At 41.3% G+C, this 18,872-nt stretch overlaps 1 protein-coding gene across 1 annotated transcript; it reads right to left on the bottom strand.

The window, feature by feature from the left end:
• Window positions 1-2,521: 2,521 nt before the first annotated feature.
• On the bottom strand, window positions 2,522-7,942 carry LOC146668293 (ubiquitin carboxyl-terminal hydrolase 12-like). Its single transcript, XM_085410191.1, has 18 exons — window positions 7,916-7,942; window positions 7,662-7,717; window positions 7,294-7,363; window positions 7,101-7,184; window positions 6,555-6,610; window positions 6,145-6,235; window positions 5,997-6,059; window positions 5,787-5,887; window positions 5,607-5,663; window positions 5,375-5,506; window positions 5,159-5,282; window positions 4,920-5,071; window positions 4,715-4,814; window positions 4,498-4,574; window positions 4,209-4,317; window positions 3,542-3,599; window positions 3,215-3,372; window positions 2,522-3,128 (listed from the first exon to the last, which is right to left on the bottom strand). The coding sequence occupies exons 1-18, from the start codon at window positions 7,940-7,942 to the stop codon at window positions 3,123-3,125; spliced, it is 1,521 nt and encodes a 506-aa protein (XP_085266317.1). The 3' UTR covers window positions 2,522-3,122.
• Window positions 7,943-18,872: the final 10,930 nt, after the last annotated feature.

Genomic DNA, 18,872 nt, shown 5'->3' with positions numbered 1-18,872 from the left:
AGGCAACTGTATCCTGACTGTCTTATGGTGATCCTGGGCTGCTCCGGCGACTCCTTGGCACTTCCCTTTGCTGTTCAACAGGCCCTCATGTTTGGTATGGTGATTGCCAAACGTTTGATTCTGGGGGAGTGGAAATCTGCCTCCCCTCCCTGCTTCAAGAGGTGGCTCGAGGAGATGGTCTCCTGTCTATACCTGGAAGAAATTCGGTTCTCTACGTCTGATTCCATGGAGAAGTTCAGGAAGATATGGGGGCCCTTTATAGACCACATTAAGAAGGACAGTCCACGCCCTGGGTCCTGACCACATTGTTTTAACTGCTTTCATTCTGAGCTGTTGCCCATAACTGTTTTTGCATGATTGTTATCAGCTCCTCCTAGCGATCTTTGGATTTGATCTTGTGGATTGGACTCACTAGATTGTGAGTTGTTTGACATGTATACCAGTTGCTTTGTTTGCTTCTCTGCTGTTTTTAATAAGTGCTGGCCTTGTACCCTGTTGTGTGGTTTGTTGCTCTGTTTTTTTTGTTTGTTTGTTTGTTTTTTTTGGTTGTTATTGTCTTTATTGTCTGTGTTCTTCTGTCCCGCTGTTTGTGAATGTGTAAAAAAATTTTGAAACTTGCATAAATAAATACATTAAAAAAAAAGAAAAAAAAAAGAAAGAAGAAACGAGTCAGGGATGCATAGCAAGCACAACAAGACACCAGCAGCCCAGACCTTTCACCAACTGAAGACATTTGCAGCACCATAAAACATGACAGAGAAGAGCTGGGACTATGTGAAAGGGTGAAGTGCTGCAGTAAAGTTGCAATGGTCCTATCTTTTATACAGTCTATAGTTCACTCTATTCGATTACCCTTTTCTCATGTTTTTGTTAGTTAGGGAGATAAGACATTGTTATTTGGTTTTATTCTTTTCATAAATAAGTTTTGTACATCCTTTAGATACGGTCCCTTTTGTTTGTTGTTTTGGGGTCCACCCCGAAGCTGTAGTTCGCTCCTTTCCTTTGTTAGAATTCAATCACTGTGAAAAAAAATCACCATCAAAATTGTACTGGTTGTGTGATGTGCTGCTTGGGGTCAGACAGGGGTGGATCACCCTTATATTATGGTCTGGCCACCCTTAGACAGGCCATAACACTAACTAAAATGAAAATTAAAACTAGACTTATAACTGGCTGGCTGGTGTCCTTACCAGTGTCCTTGGGTCTGAACTGTGGGCTCCTCTTTCCAGGTGTTCGTACTGCCTGAGTGGCACCAAGGTGTGCTGTCTTGCCTCTTTTGGGTTTTCTGCATGTTTCTGGCTCAACATGCAAGTATCCACTTCTTGACGTTCGCTGTTGGTTGCAGCCACTTGAGGTTTTTGGGCTCATTTGGGTTCTCAACACTGGGCGACTTTGATGGGAGTGAAAGCATCCTCACAACATAAATCACCACACTACCTGCTTTTGTTTCAGGTTTTTTCTTTATCCTTGTTAACATGTTTGGGTACTGGGTTTACCTGTAATGCATTTTGTGCTCCAAAAGCTGTTATTTTGTGCAGCTGTGCTCCAAAAGCTGTAAGCATGACCTTTCTTATCATTAGATTGTGCCACACCAGCACCTGAGAGAAAAGCTTTGAGTTTGATTTTGTGTTTGTGTTTTGCAGGCACTCAGGAGAATAAGTCATGATGTTTCTTGTGTTTGTCATGTTAGTATCTCAGTGCTTGTCAATCACCAGTCAACAGTGTCACCACTGTGAACAACATCCTGCGACTGTTTGAGCCAAAACCTTCGAGAAGTCCCTGCAGCTGCTTCAAAACTCATCACTGAGCTCGATCTCTCTTTTAACACGCTGGAGACAACAATGAAAGATGACTTTCTTTCATATGCTGCTTTGAGGGCTTTGCTGATGAAGTTCAGCCAAAACAGGAAACATGCAGCAGGAGACAGTAACTTGTTAAAATGTTATAAAAGGTACAATTAAAGATTTTCACCCTACAGGGTTGTCAATGATCCAAGGATAAATGTCTAATTTGGTCAAAAGTTTATAAGCCATTTCTGGAGAGACTGCAGTGGAAATGTTGTCACTTTTGGACTTTGCTACCTGCAGCTAAACATTTGCAGCTAAATCATTTATTTAAAAGCAGAAGCTGCAACTGATCGAGTGAATGTTTGTCTGAAAACTTAAACTGAACTCCAAGCGTACCATTGCTCCAGCTTACCATCTTTACCTGAGTGAATCAGTTTGTTGAACAATCTAAATGATTCAGAAACTTCTGTGACATCAACTTAACTAAGGCTCATTACAAATTTCACAAAACACTGCTGAATACTTTTAATATTTTTTTTATTAGTTATTTTTGTTTTGTTGTTATTTTGATTTTAATAAAACAAAATAACATAAAGAATCAAATAATTTCTTTGTTTTTTTAAATTTAATTTATTTTACAAATAAATTAATAATAATATTAATAATAATAACAACAAATTAGTGCTGTCAGCGTAAACGTCATTAGTTAAAATGACGTTAACGCTGACAGCACTAATTTGTTGTTCCAGAGAGCAAGCCAAACACTGGTCTAGAAAAGGACGATCTCTAGTAGTGCTGCACTACTAGTAGATTTTGTTTTAACCTCCTAGGACCTGGTGTCCACATATGTGGACATAACATTTATGAGACCAAAATACAAAATTTTGCTCTTCAAAAACCTGATATCCACTTATGAGGGAGGACATTACACTGCCCCTGTTCAATCGAACTTTAAAATGAATGTCCTCATATGTGGATCTCATTTTTTTGAGAAACAAAAAAAAGATAGTCCGAATCTGATGTCTTTGTTTTCACATTCATCAGGTCCCAATCAACCCAAATGGCACAGAGAAATTAAAAATGCATGCCATGAAAGAGTTCAGGTCTTAGGATGTTAAAAATGTCCCTGCTGATGAGACCAGTGAATGTGGGGCGACGGTGGCAAGAAAAAACTCCCTCCTGGAGGAAGAAATCTTGGGAGGACCAGGCTCTCTGGGAGGACCCTTCCTCCTGAGGGCAATACTTACCAGTACTTGTCCTCCAGTGTGCGATGGTGGGCTGGGACGAGTGTTGTTTCTTCTCAGCATGATGATGACCTTCCTTCCATTTCCTGTTTCAGAACTGAGAATGAAGACAAAACTGGTTAACAAGGTAACAGGACATTTAAAAATTCTCTCACTTCAGGATGAGATGCTGTGTCTTCTTACGTTTCTCTTGTAAAACAGCATGTAGGCCGAGTGCTGCTGTTCCTCACAAGCTGCCGATCCGGTTGTGTGGAGCACCTGTGCGTCATTATAGGTGAGCCAGCGATCTGATGTAGAGTGCTGACTCTCCTCAGGATGGACAGAACTACAGATGTAGTGTCCTGAAATCACATTAAGACAAATGAATCCAACTTCTGGAAGTCAGCTGATTCAAGCAAACAGTGATTTTGACTTAGTGCGTCTTAGAACATCAAAAGCTTTTGTGTGTGAGTCCTTCACTGAAAAGTAGAAAGTTTTCATTTTCTGTTTGTAACAAGTCTGTTGTTTTACCTGATTCTGTGCCTCCATAATGACTGATGATGCTGACAAGACTATAACAGCCACCACCCTGAGAAGGAACAAATCCAAAGAGTGTTAGTTTCACAAAGTCTCACATCAGAGCCATAATTAAGCTGATTTGCTGAGGCTACGTCCACACTAATGCGTTTTCGTTTGAAAACACATCGTTTTCTCTCCGCTTTGACCTCCCGTCCACACTGAGATGGCGTTTTCCTCAAGGAAAAACACAGCATCTTGAAAACGCTCTCGAAAACGCACACATTTCAAAACGGAGTTGTCCCGTCGCAGTGTGGACACTCGAAAACGCAGACTTTCTAAAACGATGACGCATTTTAGTCATGTGATGCAGTCATGTGAGCAATTAAACAAAGATAGCCGAGTGCATTATACAGCGGTTGTTTTGATTGCTCTCAACTTTGACAGCCCTAAAAAAGATTAATATCAGTTTGTACATGCTCCGGATAGCTTTTCTTCAAATTCTGTAATCCTCACTCACTTTTGCGCATGCGCAGGACTGGAACGTAAGCGTTTTCGGCCGTTTCAATGCAGACGCACAACTATTTGAAAATGACTGAAAACACTAGTGTGGACACGGAGTTTTCAAATCTATCAGGGCTAGTGTGGACGTAGCCTGAGACGTTCTGCAGTCTGTTTTTACCTGATTGGATGGCACCACCAAGTCCCTCTGCAGCCTGACGGGGTCATCCACCTTCTTAATGTTGTAGGTTTGTGTAAAGCCAAACCTCTTCAGATGCAAGATCAGGACTCTGGCAGAAAAGAAAAAAAAAAACACAAACAAGGTAGAAAATAAGAAGAATGAGTGTCAAACACAAACAGAAGATGGGAGAAAACGACTGCTCAAGTATTGTCTCGAAAAACTCTGATATTTGATGCGCCACAGTTTGGAAACCTGGTCAGTCGATCACTTCTGATGTGACCTTACTCACCTTGGCAGTGTATCAAAAGACGACTTCAGTTCTGAGGCCGTCCCTCCACAATCACAGCGAAATTCTATTTCTTGTTCCTGAACAACAGCACAGAGAAAACAGGCTTTATGGTAGAAAGAAATCTCAACATATGCACACACACATACGCACAAACACTAACAAAAAAGGTGTGTTAAGATCGCTGACACTACAACTCTATTGGAATTTGTGATCTTACCTTCAAGTATGTCTCTAACATGTTTATAATAGACCCCTCTGGAACAAGGTCAAGAGACAAGCTGGTGAAGTCCTCGTGCTGTGATGATTGGTGACCACAGCTACACATTTCAGGAGTAACGTAGTTAAAGTAAAGATCAGGTAGGTGGAAAAGAGGTATATGAAAATATTGCAACCAGCTCTGCGTTTCTGAAAGACAGGCTTACCTCTTGCATGTCCTCATGTTTTCCATTTTAAAAATGTGATGCTCTTCTACTGGGCAGGTATAACTTTGGCCCAGGAGAGCTGCGTTCCTCTCCAGGTGAGGTGCGAGCCTTTTGACCTCATTGAGGAACAATGTTAGGAATTCATGAGCGTCCTGAAAGAAAAGCAGAGAGATTTAAAACAGTACATCAAAATCAGAAGGTAAAGCAAAAAAAACAAAATGTCCAAATAGCTGACGCACTTTCTGTGCACTGCCGGTGTATTCAGGAGCTTGACTGCTGAATGCCTTCTTAAAAGCTCTTAGGTGGTGATCTTTAAGGCCATAATCTGTTGACTCATGACAGTCCCTGACATCAATGAGCCTTCTGTAGAAAGGAAAGGGTAAACAGACATTTCTGCTGTTAGATCTCTTTGTTCTTCAGGTTTTTGAAGAAAGTAGAAGGTTGACGTAGCGCACCTTAAGAGCTGAGCTTCTGGATCTGTGCTCCACAAAACCTCCTGACGCCTGATGTCTCTTATGAACTCCTCAATGTTGAGGAGGCTCTGCAGGCAGGAGTTCATGTAGCAGGTGTTTCCGATGTTTGGAAACCTGACACACACGCACAACGTTTACAGTATCAGTGTAAAAGAATTCATTTTCTCCACTTTGACAAAGTGAGCTTTGGTCTTTGTGCACCACGTGTACTCACCCGAAGCAGTCTATAGTCCCAGTTTGACTTTCTATTATTTCTCCACCGCATGCTACACTGCTCCAAAAAGGTAAAAACACAAACACAAAATTAGGAAAGATGTCAGGATGCTGAGCAGTGTATGTGCATGGATGCATGAGCTTTGAAGTTGAAACATTTTGGAGGACGTCTTTCTCTTACCTGTTAAACACATGCTCCCATCCACTCTCTTGGTCCAGAAGCTCCATAATCCAAGTGTCCCAACTCAGGTCTGCTGGGATCGTTTCCGTGGTGCTTCTTACCTGATATAAATATATAGGACATAGCTGTGTGCCTCATTGCTCTTAATTGCTCTCATTTAACTGTGATGAGTAAATGCTTGATGACAGTGACTCTTTCCATAAAACATACCTTCCCGGATTTAAAAAGAGTCTTCACAGTGTTGCTCTCTGCCTCTGCATCGCTGTCAGTTTGCTGCAGAGGACGAACAAACATAAGTTTATTAAAAAGTACATTTTAAAGAGAATGTGTATTTCATATGTTTTGTGTAAAAGCAAACCGAGGAACAGCAGAAGATGTGTCTCCATTTTCTCTTCTTTTGGCCATTTTCAGGGTTAGCTGGTGTGGCAGCAACAGAAGCATCCGGGATGCTGATGAGGACAAAAGTGTAAATGTTGTGGAAATTTATAAGAAGGAGTACATTTTGCTAATACAGATTGCTAATAAAAGTGAATAACTGTAATGGAATACCAACATGAACAAAATCATGTATTTTATACATTTACACTCTACATTTTCAAACGCTAATCTCTGCATCCATATAAATAATAGACAAGACTAGAAGGAGTAAAAAAGATGTAAATACACAAGGTGGAAGAAAAATGCCAATAAAAGGGAAATAAAAGAGCTCCAACCAAACCACTGCTATAAATATCTCCAGCAGCATTAAAGAGTGGCGCATTTCTTTACCTCTGATGAGACGTAGAAGGAATTTCCTTCTCTGCCACGTTTTGTTTGTGTAATTTCTGTTTAGAAACAAGAAAAGCAACATCAGTAATGGCATAAAACAAACATACCAAGTGGGTCTCTCCATGAAAAGTGTCCAGTTAGAAAATTTGGTATTATTTCATATTATTTATCACTTTAGTGAGCTGTCAGCTCATGAAGCAGATATATAGGAATATCTTTAAATAAAATAAAAAGAATTTATTCATGCCTTAAATTGAGTTTTAAAGTTTGTCCTATGAGATACAAAATCCTTCATTTGGTTCTGATCAAAATTCAGTTTTTACAGAAATCATCCATGAAGCTTCAAAAATGCTTATTCACCATAAAAAATATTTAGAGAAACATCCTGCAAGTCTCTTCGAACTTACCTTTCTGTGAAAAAAAAACGTTTAAACATCTTTGAACTTAATTTGAGGACATGGCTGTGTGCTAAATTGCTCTTAATTCTTCTCATTTAACTGTGATGAGTAAATGCTTGATGACAGTGACTCTTTCCATAAAACATACCTTCCAGAATTTAAAAAGAAACCAGCGACACTTTTTTTGTGTCTTCACAGTGTTGCTCTCTGCCTCTGCATCGCTGTCAGTTTGCTGCAGAGGACGAACAAACATACGTTTATTAAAAAAGTAAAGTCACTTTAAATTAACAAGTGCAATTTAAAGAGAATGTGCATTTCATATGTTTTGTGTAAAAGCAAACCGAGGAACAGCAGAGGTGTCTCCATTTTCTCTTCTTTTGACCATTTTCAGTAACAGGAGCATCCGGGATGCTGATGAGGACAAAAGTGTAAATATTACTTTTCAAAGTGCAAATTTTTAACAAGGAGTACATGCTGGAGATTGCAGATAAAAATTAATAACTGTAATGGAACAAAATCATGTATTTTGTACATTTACACTCTACATTTTCAAACGCTAATCTCTGAATCAATATAAATTATAGACAAGACTAGAAGTAGTAAAAAAGATGTAAATACAAAACACCAATAAAAGGGAAATAAAAGAGCTCCAACTCAACCACTGCTATAAATATCTCCAGCAGCATTAAAGACTGGCGCATTTCTTTACCTCTGATGAGACGTAGAAGGAATTTCCTTCTCTGCCACGTTTTGTTTGTGTGATTTCTGTTTAGAAACAAGAAAAGCAACATCAGTAATGGCATAAAACAAAGTATATGGTATGAAAATACAAAATCCTTCATTTGGATTCAAAATTCAGTTTTTACAGAAATCATCCAAGAAGCTTCCTTAAAAGTTTCAAAAATGCTTGTTTACCATAAGAAAATATTCATAGAAATGTGCTGCGAGTCTCTTCAAACTTACCTTTCTGTGAAAAAGAAGTTTAAACATCTTTGGACTTGATGTGATCGCAGCCAAAATCTCCTCAGCTTTGCAAAAGTTCAACTGAAAACAAGCAGTCAAAGGTTGTATATTTATAAACTTTCAGCATAGAATGTTCATACCCTGAACAGCAAACATCAGCATTATGATGTATGGGGCAAATTTGCATATTTTGGAATGTATGCTCATTTGAACTGTATGGTGCTCGTCTCCAAGCAACTGCTACACAAAACAGGTCAAGTCAAGTGGCTTTTATTGTCATTTTAACCACGTGCAGAGGTGCTGTACAGAGTGAAACGAGACAGCGTTCCTCCGAGACCCTGGTGCTATATATGACATATACGGACAAACCCAGGACTACATAAAGTGCAGTGTGCATAAATTGCAAAAATAAACAAGACAAAACAGTGCAAAACTAGACAGAACAGGACGAAACAGACACAAGACAATGGAAATGTGCAAAATGCTGAGTATTGTGCAAAAGTAACTTGGTGTCTGTATGTATGTATATGAGTGTGAGATACTGCAGATAAGTGCTTGGTAGTGACATGTGTGAAGGTGTGCGTGTGCCAGTGCAGTCACTGAGTGTTCAGGGGTCTGACGGCTTGTGGGAAGAAACTTTTCCGTAGTTTGGTAGCGAGGGCCCGGATGTTGTGGGACCTCTTTCCAGAAGGCAGCAGGGTGAAGAGTGTGTTTGAAGGCTGTGTGGGGTCCTCCAGCAAGCGGGTGTTATAAGGAGGGGAGAGGGGCTCCAATGACCTTCTTAGCTGCTCTCACAATCCGTTGTAGGGTACTGCGATCCAATACGCTGCAGTTACCATACCAGACAGTGATGCAGCTACTTAGGATGCTCTCATTAGTCCCACTGTAAAAGGTGGTGAGAATGGATGGTGGGAGATGGGCTTTCCTCAGCTTCTGCATGAAGTAGAGACGCTGCTGGGCCTTCTTGGTTATGGAGCTGGTGTTGAGGGAGCAGGAGTGGTTCTCCGCCAGGTGGACACCAAGAAATCTGGTGCTCTTGACGACCTCCACAGAGGATCCATTCATGTTAAGTGGGCAGTGATCCCACTGTGCTCTCCTGAAGTCAACGATCTCTTTTGTTTTGTTTTGGTGTGCTGGGGGAGCAGCACAGCAAAGAAGGACTCATCCAGGCTGGAGAAACTGATCAGGAGGGCTAGCTCTGTGGTCGGCATGAAGCTGGACACTCTGGTGACAGTGGCAGAGAAAAGGACATTAAAGAAACTGATGGACATTATGAACAATGCTGGGCATCCTCTGCACATGGCCATTAACAACCAGAAGAGTCTGTTCAGTGACAGGTTGCTTCTCCCAAAGACAAGAACTAACAGACTTAAAAACTCCTTTGTCCCACACGCTATCAGACTGTTTAACTCCTCTCTGGAGGGGAGAGGGAGGGGAAACAGGAGGACAAAGGAGGGGGAACAACTAAGCTGTAGTGCCTCTTCACCTCACTGTGCAATACCTTTTGTGCAATACTTTTGTAAATAGTCAACAGTGCAATAGACTCAATACTTGAAATGTGCAATTCACTTGTATTTTTATTTTTTATTCCTATTTATTCTATTTATCCCCTTCGTATATTTTATTTATATTGTCTCTGTATTTATATATGTGTGTGTGTGTGTGTGTGTGTGTGTGTGTGTGTGTGTGTGTGTGTGTGTGTGTGTGTGTGTGTGTGTGTGTGTGTGTGTATATATATATATATAATATTCAGTAACTCTGTAACTTCTGTCGGTGCTGTGCTTTTTTGGAAATCGAATTTCCCAGAGGAACCCACCCGAGGGATTAATAAAGTTCTATCTAATCTAATCTAATCTAATCTAATCTAAACATTCAGAGACAGGTTGTTGACTCTACACCTCTACAGATGGCCCGCAGTGCAACCCTTCAGCTTCCTAGTAGATGCACCTATATACAAATTTAAAGACCTAGGAGACTTACTTCTCGTCACAGAGTTGTAGCATTCACAACATTTTCAGAAAACTTGAACTCAAGGTCAAAGTCACTGATATTCAAACTGACCCCAGAACTTTAGTAAATGCACCAATGGCATCAATTCAAAATCCTGCCCCTCGTTCTCGACCAAGCTGAGTATACAATTATGAAACAATCATTTCCCATTTTATTTCACTATCTGTAACTAAGACAAATAAACAGTATTTGGGACACAAGTCACTATTAAAGTGGTTAGTGAGACTGTGTCTTCTTACGTTAATCTTGTAAAACAGGATGTAGGCTGAGTGCTGCTGTTCCTCACAAGCTGCAGATCCAGTTGTGTGCAGCACCTGTGCATCATTATAGGTGAGCCAAGGATCTGATGTAGAGTGTGGACTCTCCTCAGGATGGACAGAATTACAGATGCAGCAGCTGTTTCCGATGTATGGAAACCTGACACACAAACAAAAGTTTACAGTATCAGTGTAAAATAATTCATTTTGTCCAGGTTGAGAAGGTGAGCTTTGGTCCTTGTGCACCACGTGTACTCACCTGAAGCCGTCTCTAGTCTGAATTTTATTTTCCATTATTTATCCACCGCCCAAATGTTTCACTACGCTACTGCAAAAAGGTAAAAACACAAACACACAATTAGACGCTGAGCACTAGATGTGCATGTATGCTAGTGATGTGTCGAGTAATGGAGGGGGCGTTTCCGCGATGCACGTATCGAGGCTTGCTTCATTTATGGGAGGAGCTGAAAATGATGACGTCCGAAGCCTCGCTGCCCGGCTGTACCACGTGACTGGTTCATGAAGTGGTTCGAACTTTGCCGCGAGATGTGACAGCGATACAAACCCCTCAGACTTCAATCAAAATGTGGGTGTTTGATGGAGAGCTGCGGTTAGTGAGAGTTGGAGACAGCTGGGAGGCAGTTTGGAGGTTTATGAGAGTGAGGAGAGAAACTCAGGAGAGAATGGAGCCAGCTAAGAAGAGGAGGATGTCCTCCCCTGTGTGGGAACATTTTGATCTTATTCCTCCCAACAAGGTATTTCTACAGAAGATGTATTTTCATAATACTGATGGTGCAATACAATTTAAGTTAAGCTGTATTTACTTTTGTACAAGGTGAAGTGTTTGCTATGTGCCAGGGAGCTGGGATATAACAACAACACCTCATCCATGCTTAGGCACTACAGAGCTTTGCATGAGAATAAGGGGAACAGCGATTGTTGAGCAAGACCAGGTGAGCCATCAAATGCCATGATAATAATAGCATGCCGTAATGTTACTAAATGATATAACAATATTATACAACTGTAATAAGTTACGTGTGTGATATTTATATTTGTGCTTTGTTTTTATTGTCTTTCCTCAGGAGAACAATCTCAAATAGATGAAAACCTGGTTAGCATGGTGATTGAGGACTCCCAGCCATTTAGCATTGTGGAGGACAAAGGATTTATAAGATTTGTTAAATCATTAAATCCTAGCTATGTTCTCCCCACTAAAAAGGTCATAAAAGCAGTGAAAATTTAGTTTTTACTGAATAAAATATGGGCAGGACTGATGCCTCAGTGTGTAGCTGTCCATACCTCAACGTTACAAAAGCACAACCACTGTCCACACCCCAACCACACCTCACCTCACAGTAAATGATCATTTCCATTTTAAGCATTTCCAAATAATCATTTTCCATACTGCCAGTATAAATATACACAGTATACTGCATCACTACAATATACATGTTTTACACACTCCTTTTGTTGTTGACATTTATGTGTGATTCTTACTCTGAATCTGAATAAGTACGCGGGACCACTGTGTGCGGTAAGACCATCTCTTTTACTTCCTGTATTACCATCTACCGGCATGCATTGCCAGTGCGTAACACGTGATTACACAATCAAACAGTGAACACATACTGCCCATACAACAAATGTACCAGAGACAATTATGAATACACCACATCTCCCCTTTTAAACAAAAACAGAATATTCCTTTTCTCAGGACAGAACTTCTCTTTTTCAAAGCCATACAAGAACATCTGGCAAACAATCTGCATTACATTTTTAACCTTTTGTTTTTGTTTTCTTGTTCTTTTCTTTTCTTAACAACTCTTTTTAGCTTTATTTTACTGTGCTCTACAAAACCATTATAACACAGTTACATAACAACAACCTTTTTTTTTTCTTACAGATCTAACTTTTTAGGTTTAACTATTGGCCTCCCTGACTTGGTTCTGACCACATCAGTGTTAACAGGTGTAGCAGGGATCACACTGGGTGTTTGAGGCTTCTGCAACACAGGCACATTAGCAGGTTCATGCACAGGTGAACTTAAAGGAATCAAATGCACACGATTACGCCTCACAGTCCCTTGTGGTAACTCCACTGTGTATGATCGGGGTGTAGAGTGATTTTGGATAACAGTGCCTGTAGTTTTGACATCAGTCACCCAAACTTGCTCTCCTGGGGACAGGCTGCATAAAGGTTTTGCGCGGTGGCGCCTGTTGAAGTTTGCCATGTCCATCATCCTCTTCTCCCTTTCCTTTCGAGCGAGCAGTGCGTTGTCCGGCAGTGTGGGCTCCAGCTGCGATGGAAGCATCGGCAGTGTGGTTCGCAGACGTCTGCCCATTAAAAGCTCTGCAGGGCTGTATCCGGACTGCAGTGGTGTAGCTCTATAGGCAAGAAGAGCTAGATAAGGATCAGCTGCTTTTTTCAGAAGATTTTTTACAGTCTGCACAGCACGTTCTGCTTCTCCATTACTTTGCGGAAACTTGGGACTGCTTGTGATGTGTTTGAAGCCGTATGCTGCTGCAAAGTCTGTAAAGATTTGACCTGAATACTGTGGCCCATTATCAGACATGAGGACCTCTGGGATGCCGTGACGGGCAAAGAAAGATTTCAGGTGAGTAATGACATCGTTTGATTTTTTCCTGTTTAACAAAGCAATCTCAACAAATCTAGAGTGATAGTCAACAGCGAGAAGGTAAGTTTTCCCTCCCAGCTCGAAAAGATCTGTGCCCACTCTCTGCCATGGGCGGGCAGGGTATTCTGTTGGCATGAGTGGCTCACTGTTATTGTGTCTTTCTTGAATACACGTTTTGCACTTGAGCACCATCTCAGAGATTTGTTGACTCAGCCCGGGCCACCACACTGTTTGGCGTGCACGAGCTTTACATTTTACAACACCTTGATGTCCTTCGTGTAGTTTTTCCAGCACCTCGTTTCTCATTGCTGAAGGAATGACAAGCCGTGTGTCTTTTAACAAAAGGCCGTCTTCAACAGTGAGCGTGGCTCGGTCAGGCCAGTAATTTCGCAGTAAAGGCTCTTGTTTTGCATGTTCTGGCCAGCCTTCGGTGCACATGTCCATGACGCGAGCACACACACTGTCGCTTTTCAGTTGTTCCTTCAGTGTTTGCATATATGATGAACTGACAGGCATGTTTGCTACAATACTGTCGACATATATGTCTGTGCTTTCCATTAGCTCTTTGTCTGACAGGTTCATTGGTTTTTTCAGAGGTGAGCGGGACAAAGTATCTGCTGTCCAGAGCGATTTCCCTGGGGCGTACTGCACAGTGTACGAGTAACGCATGAGTCTCATTCTGAATCGCTGGATCCTGGGTGGCAAGAGATCCAGAGCTTGTCCTCCCAGTAAGGAAACGAGAGGTTTGTGGTCCGTTTCAAGACAAAAATGTTTACCAATCAGGAAATCACGAAAATGCTCACACGCCCATGTAGATGCCAGTGCCTCTTTTTCCACTTGTGCGTATCGTTGTTCTGTAGGAGAAAGGGACCTCGATGCATACGCCACTGGTCGCCATCCTTCTTCCCACAGCTGCAAAAGAACACCTCCGAGACCATAGGATGAAGCATCTGCTGATACTTTAATGTCTCTGTTGGGGTCATACATTGCGAGCACTGGGGGTGAGGTCAGGGCATCTCGTAATGTTTTGAAAGCTCTCACTTGGTCAGTTCCCCAATACCATGCGTTCTTTTTGGAAAGAAGATCTCGCAGGGCTTTGTCTTTTTCAGCTAAATGGGGGATGAACTTGCCCACTTGATTCACCATGCCCAGAAAACTGCGCAACTCTGACACATTAGTTGGCTCTGTCATTTCTGTAATTGCCTCCGTTTTCTTCGGGTCAGGACTGATTCCTGTATCCGCTATGATGTGACCCAAGAAAGCAACCTTGCTCTGGGAGAGCTCGCATTTTTCAACATTCAGCGTTATGCCTGCTTTTTCCAGTCTTTGCAGTGTAGCATGGAGACGGGAATCGTGCTCCTGATGGTTACGTCCCCACACCAACACATCGTCAATGTGACACACCACTCCTTCGAGACCCTCGATGACCTCCGCCATCATGCGCTGAAAGTGTTCGGGCGCTGAGTTGATCCCAAACGGTAGGCGGTTAAAGTGGAACCGCCCAAAGGGTGTGATGAAGGTGGTGAGTTTGGCAGACTCATCGGACAGGGGAATCTGCCAGAAGCCCATGTTGGCATCCAGTTTGCTAAACACTTTGGCTCCTGCGAGCATTCCGAGACTTTGTTCAACCGATGGCAGCACATATTTTTCCCTGCACACATACTCATTTAGTCCGGTAAAGTCTACGCAAAGTCTTAGCCTAGGGCTGTTTTTCTTTGGAACAACAACCATCAGAGGCAGAGGAAGCCTTCGCGGAGTTTTGAGTGAGTACGGCACAGCATTCGGTTTGAGTTTAATGTGATAGGCCCACTGCACTTTCCCTAGACCATTGCAAAGCTTAGGGTAAGTAGTCTTCAGAGTGTCCATTGAAACCGCGTCAACTCGCACCAGCAGGCCAAGAGCTGTAATGGCGGGCAGGCCTAGCAGTGGAGTGCTCAGGTTTCTTACAACATAGACCTTCTCTGTTGTCTGTTTCGCTCCGTAGTTGAGCTGTAGCTTTGTAAAACCTGCAACGTCCAGTGGTGTTTTTCCAGGGCCTAACAAAGGTTTTTCTGGCTGCTGGAGAACTGGTCTGTGTTCGTTAGCAAAAATCTTTGATAAGTCCGAGTCAGCTATTACAGTCACATCTGCTCCAGTATCCAGTTTGAAAGTGATTTTTGCATCTTTCACTTGTATGTTGGCTGTCCACGCCTGGCCGTCACTGGAAACTGAGCCTAGGAAGAAACCTTGCTCCTCTTCCTCCTCAATACTTTGCACTGTCTTGCTTTGTCTGCAGACTCGCTGGTAGTGACCTTTTTTTCCACATAAATGACATTTTGCATCATTTGCTGGGCACTCAGGTTTCTGATGTGGAGAGCCTCCGCACTTGTAGCATTTGTTACTTTGTCTCTTGCTATATTGCTGTTGTGTTTTGACAGTTTTATTTTTGAACATGTTGAACTTTGTTTTGTCGTGCTTTTGTATTACTCTGTCAACTGTTTTCGCATTTACATGCATTACATTTGTTTCACTTCTCAAAGCTGACTGTTGCTTTTTGATTTCTTCTGACTGCCTGGCCATATTTATAGCTTTATCCAAGTCCAAGTCTTTTTCCATCTGCATGCGCTCAGACAGCCTCGTGTCGGCCAAGCCCACTACTATTCTGTCTCTTATCAGCTCATCGTGGAGCGGTCCGTAGTTCCAGTGCTCTGCTAATGCATGCAAGGCAGTCACGAATGCATCAACAGTCTCATTCGGCTCTTGTTTGCGCATATTAAAACGTGCGCGCTCATAAACAACATTTTTCCTGACAATGAAAAAGTTGTGGAAGCTATCTCTCACTTTAGCATAGTCCCATTGGTCTACATCACTTAACTTTAGTCCTCTCAGGACGTCATCCGCTTCGTCTCCCATACAATATATGAGAGTGTTCACTTGATTTTCCTCCGAGCTCGCAGACAGATTACTTGCCTGACGGAATCTCTCGAAGCGACGGACCCATCTTGTCCATTCGTGTGGTTTGGAAAAATCAAAGGGCTCCGGTGGTTGGATGCTAAACGTAGCGCTGGGAGTGCTAGCCGCGGTGCTAACTCCTGCCCTCGGACGATCGTCTACGTCGTCATTCGGCATTTTGTTTCCACCTTCCCCTTCTCCTCACACTCGGCAGATGTATGGAGTCTTACAAGTCACACAGCACTTCTGACACCATGTGTGATTCTTACTCTGAATCTGAATAAGTACGCGGGACCACTGTGTGCGGTAAGACCATCTCTTTTACTTCCTGTATTACCATCTACCGGCATGCATTGCCAGTGCGTAACACGTGATTACACAATCAAACAGTGAACACATACTGCCCATACAACAAATGTACCAGAGACAATTATGAATACACCACAATTTACAGGCTGTGTGCAAAAGGCCACACTCTTCAAATTCATGCCAACTAATATTTTTACGTCCAGTAGGTGTCCTACTAGAGCAAATAAAGCTTCAAGAAGCTTTGCGCTGGGGTGAACCAATTGGATGAAAAGCTTCAGTGCTTCATCTGCCCATCACTAATGTATGCATGAGCTTTGAAATTTAAACATTTTGGGGGACGTTATTCTCTTACTTATTAAACACATGCTCCCATCCACTCTCTTGGTCCAGAAGCTCCATAATCCAAGTGTCCCAACTCAGGTCTGATGGCATTTTTTCAGTGGTGTTTTTAACCTCTTGGGAACTTTCACTACATTCCTTACTTGATGCAGAAAGAAGAAACGAGTCAGGGATGCATAGCAAGCACAACAAGACACCAGCAGCCCAGACCTTTCACCAACTGAAGACATTTGCAGCACCATAAAACATCAGCCGGGAGCTCGAGGGTTACTGATGCGGCCGAGAACGGCACAACTCCCGGCACATCATTTTCAGATCACCGCGGAGTTTCGCTGCTCGGGTTAAACGTAATATATAAGTCACTTAGACAACCTAAAAATGTTATTGTTGGGCTTTTTTCAGTGTTTTGTTTGTTCGTGAGTAAATCGGTTTGGCTGAGATTAAAGTTATTAGATTAGATAAAATAAAACTTTATTAATCCCCCGGGTGGGTTCCTCCTTGGTTTTCACACAGCTGACTAAACGTCAAACAGAAAACTTATTAAACAGAAGTATGAGACAGTCGAGAATTTACACCAGTGTCTGGTTATATTTTAGATAGCAAGAAGCAGACGGCCGAGTTTATTAAACTCCACCGAGACAGCGGTGACGCTAATCAGAACTAGACCGTCCAATTTCACGCCTTTAAATTTTAAAGGCGTGTTTGTGTGTGTGTTTATACAATTGCTATTATGTTTGCACTTTATGTGTAATGTTACTGACTGCAGAGATCAGTAAGATGTGTGTATTTTTTATTTATTAGTTTTATTTATTTAATATTATTTTTTAATTGAATGACTGTCTAGTAGTTCACAGATGTCGAAAAACTGAGTGTGGTAAAGCCACTGATTTTTTTTAATGTATATTTCTGCAATCTGCACATTGTACTGACTTTCATTTTAATGTTTACACCAGGGTTCCTTGTCAGCACTTTATGCTCAGATGTTTGTAAGCTAAAAATAAACTATTGTGTATGTTCAAATATACTGTTGTGATTGAAGAAGTTAAATAAAAATGTCAGTCATCAATTCATGCATCACCTCATGTCATCATAACAGAGGTCTGTCTTCCAGGAAAGAACAGTTTAAAATTAATGTAATATAGTATTGGCCATACTATATGATGTATTGCTTGTCTTTGTTTAATAATACAGAAGACAAAGACCTTAAAAAATAATCGCATATCGCATCGCAATCGCAATATTGGGGCAAAAAATCGCAATTAGATTATTTTCCATAATCGTTCAGCCCTAGTTGCAGCCACTTGAGGTTTTTGGGCTCATTTGGGTTCTCAACACTGGGCGACTTTGATGGGAGTGAAAGCATCCTCACAACATAAATCACCACACTACCTGCTTTTGTTTCAGGTTTTTTCTTTATCCTTGTTAACATGTTTGGGTACTGGGTTTACCTGTAATGCATTTTGTGCTCCAAAAGCTGTTATTTTGTGCAGCTGTGCTCCAAAAGCTGTAAGCATGACCTTTCTTATCATTAGATTGTGCCACACCAGCACCTGAGAGAAAAGCTTTGAGTTTGATTTTGTGTTTGTGTTTTGCAGGCACTCAGGAGAATAAGTCATGATGTTTCTTGTGTTTGTCATGTTAGTATCTCAGTGCTTGTCAATCACCAGTCAACAGTGTCACCACTGTGAACAACATCCTGCGACTGTTTGAGCCAAAACCTTCGAGAAGTCCCTGCAGCTGCTTCAAAACTCATCACTGAGCTCGATCTCTCTTTTAACACGCTGGAGACAACAATGAAAGATGACTTTCTTTCATATGCTGCTTTGAGGGCTTTGCTGATGAAGTTCAGCCAAAACAGGAAACATGCAGCAGGAGACAGTAACTTGTTAAAATGTTATAAAAGGTACAATTAAAGATTTTCACCCTACAGGGTTGTCAATGATCCAAGGATAAATGTCTAATTTGGTCAAAAGTTTATAAGCCATTTCTGGAGAGACTGCAGTGGAAATGTTGTCACTTTTGGACTTTGCTACCTGCAGCTAAACATTTGCAGCTAAATCATTTATTTAAAAGCAGAAGCTGCAACTGATCGAGTGAATGTTTGTCTGAAAACTTAAACTGAACTCCAAGCGTACCATTGCTCCAGCTTACCATCTTTACCTGAGTGAATCAGTTTGTTGAACAATCTAAATGATTCAGAAACTTCTGTGACATCAACTTAACTAAGGCTCATTACAAATTTCACAAAACACTGCTGAATACTTTTAATATTTTTTTTATTAGTTATTTTTGTTTTGTTGTTATTTTGATTTTAATAAAACAAAATAACATAAAGAATCAAATAATTTCTTTGTTTTTTTAAATTTAATTTATTTTACAAATAAATTAATAATAATATTAATAATAATAACAACAAATTAGTGCTGTCAGCGTAAACGTCATTAGTTAAAATGACGTTAACGCTGACAGCACT

Source organism: Rhamphochromis longiceps, linkage group LG6 (genome assembly GCF_057381845.1).
Source record: "Rhamphochromis longiceps isolate RC_006_pf linkage group LG6, R_longiceps_female_GT1.1, whole genome shotgun sequence".
NCBI lineage: Eukaryota > Metazoa > Chordata > Actinopteri > Cichliformes > Cichlidae > Rhamphochromis > Rhamphochromis longiceps.
The sequence above is the reverse complement of the archived record's forward strand: the minus strand, read 5'-3'. Positions and strand labels throughout refer to the sequence as shown.